Below are 6,458 nucleotides of genomic sequence, written 5' to 3' on the forward strand. Positions count from 1 at the left end.
AGACTGCCTGGCCCCTCGCAGGTGCTCAACAGAGGAAGGGTGGTAGGAGGCATAGGAAGCCGCTCTGCGGACTACACTCTCTGAGCCTGCAGGGGCCGCTCCAATCTCGCCCCCAAAGCTAGGCCCCGCCTCTCGCGTCCTGCGGACGCTTGCGAGTTGGAGCCTGCGCACCACAGTTCTTTTAAATGCGCTTGCGCGCCGGAAGCCTTGCCCAGGCGCGTGCGCAGCCGACGCCGCTCCCAAACGGAGTTTAAGCGGTGTAACCCCCGGCGTGAGTCGGAGTTGGCGGACACCATGCTGTCACCAGAGGCGGAGCGGGTGCTGCGGTACCTGGTGGAGGTGGAAGAGCTCGCCGAGGAGGTGCTGGCGGACAAGCGGCAGGTAGGAGGCCCGTTTGTGGCTCTGGGGCCGGGGTTCCCACTCGGGCCCCAGGCGGTTGGGGCCTGGCGGCGAGCGCTGTAGGCCGCGTGCGGGTTTCGGAATCCCAGTGGGCTGGTGGGGCTCACGGCGCTGACCACAGACGTGGGGCGGTGGGGAGGCAAGGTGGACCAGACATCTGCTACGGCGCCGCGCTTCACGTATTTATTAGCACGTCGGTGTCTCCATCGTTCCTCCTCCACTCTCCGTGCCCTCCGGATCCCGAGCCACTATCTCTTTGTGTGGTTTACCTGAACACCTTTTTCAGAACGCAGTTCCCCCTCAGGCCCCATCCCACCGACCGTGGGTGCACTGCCTTCGCCAAGGCTCTCAGAAGAGGAAGAGAAAAGAGACCGGAGTAGTCTTGAGATTGGGCAGGTGGGGACGCTTTGTACACCTGCATAGGAAGTCTGGGTCTTGTGCTAATTTAAGTGCTAAGTGTTTGGAGAGATTTATTGGGGGAAAGGAGGGTGATGTGACTGGATTTAGGCTGTAAAAGGATTCCTCTGGCTGCCGTGTAGAGCACAGAACGTAGGGGGGGGCAAGGGGCCTGTGAGGGGCCACTGCCAAAGTTCAGGCGAGGGATGGGTTTGGGCCAGGGAGGTGGTGATGAAGACAAATGAGTGGGTCAGAGGTAAATTTTGGAGGCGGGTTTAGTAGGCCTTGATGATGGTAGTATGTGGGTTGAGGGAGTAGGAGGAGTGGAGAATGATTCATGACTCCTCATTTCCAGTTAGAATAATTGCATGATTGGTAGGGTATTTACTGAAAAGTGGAAGACTGGGATAAGTGCCCATTAAATTAAACACTGCATCAGGGTGTGCGTGATGATAATAAAGTAGCGATTAAAATGTCTCAAGCACTTACTGTGTGTCAGGTTCTATGCTAGCTCATTTAGTTCCTGGCTCAGTAACCTGGGAGGTAGGTGCCATTCGTCTCTCCACTTCTCAGAAGGAGAAATTACACAGCTCACATTCAAAACTTGGTATTGCAGACGCTCCAGAGCCAACGCTCTCAAGAAACTGTACTGCCTCCTTACTTCCTTAGTAGCTTCTGTGATGCTAGGTCAGAAACAGCTGGAGGAGCTTGTCCAGGGGGAGGCTTTGACTCCCCTCCTGATTCTGAAATGCTCTGAAGCTTGAGCATTAGCTCTCCTGTGAATAATAATGAATTATCCATTTAATCAGCAAATATTTCCCCTGCACTCTCTGTGGGGAGAGTACCTGCACCCTGCACAGAGCATGGTCTTTAAAGATCTGGAAAGTGAATAGGGGAAGAAATACATTTACACATCAGTGTGCTTTAGGCGTGACATTGGAAGAAACCCAGGAATGATGCCTTGTCTCTATTGGGTTTTAACAGCCCCTGGTCTGTTGGAAGGTGGCGGTTTGGGACAGGAGGGAGCTGAGTTCCCTCCTGCCCCTGTGCTTTGCAGATTGTGGACCTGGACACCAAAAGAAATCAGAACCGGGAGGGCCTACGGGCCTTGCAGAAGGATCTCAGCCTCTCTGGTAAGTCAAGGTTTTGTCACTACAGCCCGGGAGGTGTGTTTTTTTCCTTCCAAGGCTTTCAACTTGTCCCTAATAGAGACCAAAAGCCTCACATATGTGACACAGCTTGTGGAGATGAGGAAGAAAATGTTGCAGGTCTGACACTGGTCTGCTTGCTGTTCCTAAGACCCCAAGCAAATTACTGGTCTTTGCTGTTCCTGTTTCCTTTGCCTAGCTCACTCTTTCCTCAGATGTCTGTGGGGTTTGTGCCTCGCTTTCTTCAGATCTCTGCCCAAATGTCACATAATCAGTGAGGCAATCCCTCTGACCCTGCTTTATTTTTCTCCAGAGTACTTAGCCTTATCAGGGTCTCACAAATTGTATCTTTGCTTATTTATTCCTTCTCCTCCACTATATCATAAGCCCGATGAGGGTAGAAACTGTGTTCTCAGCATCTAAAGCAAAGCCTGGCAGAGAATAGGTGTTCAAAAATATTTGTTGACAGAGTGACCATTTGCCATTTCAGAAGATGTGATGGTTTGCTTCGGGAACATGTTTATCAAGATGTCTCATTCTCAAACGAAGGAAATGATTGAGAAAGGTAAGGCCTTCTGGGGATGCGTCAGGGACATGTCTCCCCCGCCAGCCTTGGTCTTAACCCAGAACTGAGTCAGGCTTTGGGCCATCTAATGAGAGGCAGCTGCATTACAGGGCTCAGACGGGTGTGGGTTTTAATCCCTGCTCTGCCAGTCTTGAGTTATTTCCTCATCTCTGAAGGAGGGGATGCATCCCCAGAGCACAGTTGTGAAGTGGAGATAAAACTGTGTGTACATAGCCTAGTGCTTGTTTATCAGTGAGGAACTAGCTGGGCCACAAATACAGAAAACCCAATAAATGGAGGTTTGGGAAATCTGGTTCTGTTTTTCTCGTCAGTTGTTCACAGGTAGGCCGTCCAGGACGGGCACTGACACTCAGCAAGGTCACCCTCATGTATTCTTGGAGGGGCTGTGTCATCTCAGGCCTCATGTCCATAGGCCAGCCTGCAGGAATGGCAGAGGGCTTGCTTTCTCCATTTATGGCCTTGCCTTCTGTTTAGAAGTACTGCTGTTCTCCTCAGACTTCTCACATCTCATTAGCGAGAACTGCGTCATGTGCCCCCCATCCCTGTAGCTGCAAGGGAGCCTGGCAGAGTGCGCTTTTCTGTTTCACAGCCCTGCCGTAGAGACTGCACTGAAAATGGAGGTTTGGGGAGAGCAAGCCTCTAGGGTCTGCCACAGCCTGGGCACTCAGCATGTTACTCAAATCTTCACAACCGCGATCCTGGAGGCTCTTTGGAGAAGCATCATAAAGGCAAACGGTTAAGGTGCAGATGTGTCCTTGGCTGGAAGAAGGAAAGATTATGCATGTTTTCTCTTCCCCTACCCTTGAAAATATATGTGCCAAAGGGCCAGCAAGGTGGCCTCTGTCCCTGAAGGCAGAATTTCTCTATCCTTGTTGAAATAAAATTTTAGCAAAGGAGACTGTATCAACTTAGAGAACTTGCCAGATTCCTGTTGGAAAATACACACTAATATTACAGTTATAAAATTAAGAGTTGTCATTGCACTTGAGTGGTGGGCAGGCCACTCAGGCTGAGCTTTCAGAGGGGTCACTTGCCTGGCTTCCGGATTTGATCCTCAGCTGTCTCGGCCCACAAATGTGGTCTTGGCACCATACCTATAAGGGTTCTGGGACATTATCATCACTGGTTCTCAGGGGTCGATGGGAGCTCAACAAGCTCATAAGAGACCAGGGTTGCTCATTTACCATGAGCGCCAGAACCATTGCCCAGGCTAGAGGGCTTGGCTGCTCTGGTGTTCACCCCATCAGAAAGAGCGAAAATCTGTGGGGAGGACAGAGTAGCCAGCTTATCATCGTGAGCAGGTGGAGTCTGGTGACATTAGGCAGTTGTATCACCAAGCTTTGTAGCCTCTACTTCTCACAGTGCAGTTTGCATTCAGGTGCATCCATCTTGGCAAGATAATCTTTTCTGTTCACGGTGAATTAGGTTAAGCTTGAGCATCAGGCTTGCCCATTGATTGTTTAGGTCACATGTTACCGCGGTCATGTTATTTAAAAACTGCTCACCTTGATGGACTTGGGTTTGTGAGATTCCTTAGCCACACATTTTCCAACCATCTGGGATGGGCTGGGTCTAGGTTCTTCATTCTGGTCTCATGTTTCAGTATTCTGTAATTTCACAGTGGGAGGGGGACCTACTGTCCAGATGTTGCCTTCCCTACCCCTGAACAGCCAAAGGTACTTTGCATAATGAAAACAGGTCAGTGGACAGGGAGGTGGGTCCTCAGTCCTGTCCTGGGCTCTCTTAGCTGTCTTGGGCAAATCACCTCCCTCCTCTAGCTCTTTAGTTCCTTCCTCAGTTGGTCCCTGAGGTCCCCTTCTTCCCAAATGCCAGGAGCCCTTGCTTTCAAGGAGGCTGGAGAAAAGCTGACATCCCCAGCTGCCTCTGGGTCAGTGTGTCTGTAGTATAACCCCATCCTCTGCCCACCTCATCTTTTTCAGATCAGGGTCATCTGGATAAAGAAATAGAGAAACTCCGGAAACAACTTAAAGTGAAGGTTAACCGCCTCTTTGAGGCCCAAGGTATGGGCCTGGATGGAACTGGAAACCGGGAGGGGAGAGAACTGTCCACATGGACTTTACAGAGCACGGGTGGGAAGCCTCTCCCAGGTGGGTGGGCGAGGGCCTGGGCGGCACATGAGCCACCCGGAGGCTGTGGGCAGGGTGGTGGTCATAGCTGCCCAGAGATGGAATGGACAGAGAGGTTTGTGGGGTGTTACTCCTGTGTCAAGTTTTCTTCTGCCGTAAGAGGAACAGCCTGGGGTGTCTTGTGTTATATCCTGGGGCATGGTACAGGAACCAGAACGGCTCTGACTGAGGGGACTCAGAGGGCCTCAGGTCAGATGGTCAAGGTCAGAGCTGAACTTCTGGGTGACCCTAACCACTGCAGACGGGTCACAGGTGTGGCAGCAATCAGTAGGTTTGTGAGCAGCAGTCGTGACTCTGCAGGTTCTTGGGGACTATGTGCTTTGTCCAGTACACTGCAGAACTCGAGGCCCTTCCTGTTAGACCTTAAGGCTAAGTGTTTGGCAGCATGGATGCCGCAAAAACCCCTTCCTGGGCCTGACTCCAGGGCCAGCAGGAGGTAGGACAACAGGAGGCCCGACTTGCTGATGGATTGTTTTCTCCCCCTAGGCAAACCAGAGTTGAAGGGTTTTAACCTGAACCCCCTCAACCAGGATGAACTTAAAGCTCTCAAGATCATTTTAAAAGGATGAAGCTTAAGAACCATGATGGGGGGACCTGTGACAGCATCTCCCCCTGTGGTCATGGAGGACCCAGGACTCTCCAGCTTCATAACCTGCAAGGACATGATCTACACTGCTAGGAGATTTGTGTCAGGAATCTGAGCATGAGAAGCCTCTGTCTGTGGGGATTGTGACTTTGTGACGGCAGGAGGGAGCCCTCAGCCTGCCAGTGTCTGCTGGGTCTCACCATTGGAGCTGGATGGACACAAGACCCATTGATGGGCCTTGGCAGCCACCAGCGATGGGCGGGGGCAGTGCCCGTGGGGGTGAGAATGACCGCAGCAGGCACTTCTAACAAGGGCCTGCTGTTCAGATGGGCCCCCAGCAGCAGCAGGGAGCATCATTCCTGCATTCCTTTCAGGAACAGAGGCATTCTCAAGCAGCATGTAGTGGAATTAGAGTAAAGCGGGAGGCTCACAGGTGGTTTCTGAATGAAGGACAGAATCTCGGTGCTTCATAGGTCACCGCAGCCATCTGTGGGACAGATACGCCGTTCCCCACCACGGCCTCCGCTGTGGCCCTTTTTTCCTGCCTGCCCTTGGGACGGAGCCCAGAGCAGGTGCTGCATAGCAGACTCGGCACCTGCTGTTGAGTCAGAAAGTCCTTGCGGAGTCCTGCGCTGGGGGTGGGGGAGGGAGCTGCCTCTTCACATAGCTCTCCGCCGCCTCTGAAGGCAGGCCTGGGCTGGACTGCTCAGAGTTCCTGCCTGCCCTCCGTGCTCTCCGATCCTGGGGTCAGTGTGCTGTGAGGGCAGCACTGTGTCTTTCATGTTCACTGAGGGCTTAATAAACGTTTCCTAACGGAATGAACGGTAGCTCTGTTCTTTACCTCATCTTGTCCTTAATTGAGGGCACATTGCCTTGAGGACATCACCTACGAAGGGACAGTGGCTCCTGTTGGGAAATGATGGCAGGACTCGATAGGCAGTAACAACGGTAATGGCCTCACCTGGTCCCCTCACCCCACTTGTCTCCAGCCCATAATGGTTCAGGAACATAGGCTGGTATGGCCAGATCTTAATGTTTTATTTTTGTTGTTGTTTTCAAGAGGAGCTAGAAATTTGGATTTTTAAGTTGAATTTTGTCTTTCAAATATTGCTAATGCAGAGATTTTCAGAGACTTGGGTGTTGGCCAAACAATACACCTTACATAAGCCAAATTTGGCCCATACCTGATTTTGCAT

General features: G+C 51.8%; 1 protein-coding gene across 1 annotated transcript; it reads left to right on the top strand.

Annotated features, from left to right (window-relative positions):
• The first annotated feature begins 271 nt into the window (after positions 1 to 271).
• PDRG1 (p53 and DNA damage regulated 1) lies at positions 272 to 6,089 on the top strand. The gene is made up of 5 exons (XM_032858925.1): positions 272 to 381; positions 1,853 to 1,928; positions 2,434 to 2,508; positions 4,470 to 4,550; positions 5,163 to 6,089. Exons 1-5 carry the CDS (start codon positions 295 to 297, stop codon positions 5,243 to 5,245), a joined length of 402 nt encoding a protein of 133 aa, XP_032714816.1. The 5' UTR covers positions 272 to 294; the 3' UTR covers positions 5,246 to 6,089.
• Positions 6,090 to 6,458: the final 369 nt, after the last annotated feature.

Source organism: Lontra canadensis, unplaced genomic scaffold (assembly GCF_010015895.1).
Source record: "Lontra canadensis isolate GAN:19392208 unplaced genomic scaffold, GSC_riverotter_1.0 scaffold16, whole genome shotgun sequence".
Lineage (NCBI taxonomy): Eukaryota > Metazoa > Chordata > Mammalia > Carnivora > Mustelidae > Lontra > Lontra canadensis.

What these genes read in the sequence shown, in the direction of transcription:
- PDRG1 (XM_032858925.1), top strand. Translation starts at nt 295, where the DNA reads ATGCTGTCACCAGAGGCGGAGCGGGTGCTGCGGTACCTGGTGGAGGTG. An exon ending in GAAGGAAATGATTGAGAAAG is followed by an intron (nt 2,509 to 4,469) that starts GTAAGGCCTTCT and finishes CATCTTTTTCAG; the next exon opens with ATCAGGGTCATCTGGATAAA. An exon ending in CCGCCTCTTTGAGGCCCAAG is followed by an intron (nt 4,551 to 5,162) that starts GTATGGGCCTGG and finishes TTCTCCCCCTAG; the next exon opens with GCAAACCAGAGTTGAAGGGT.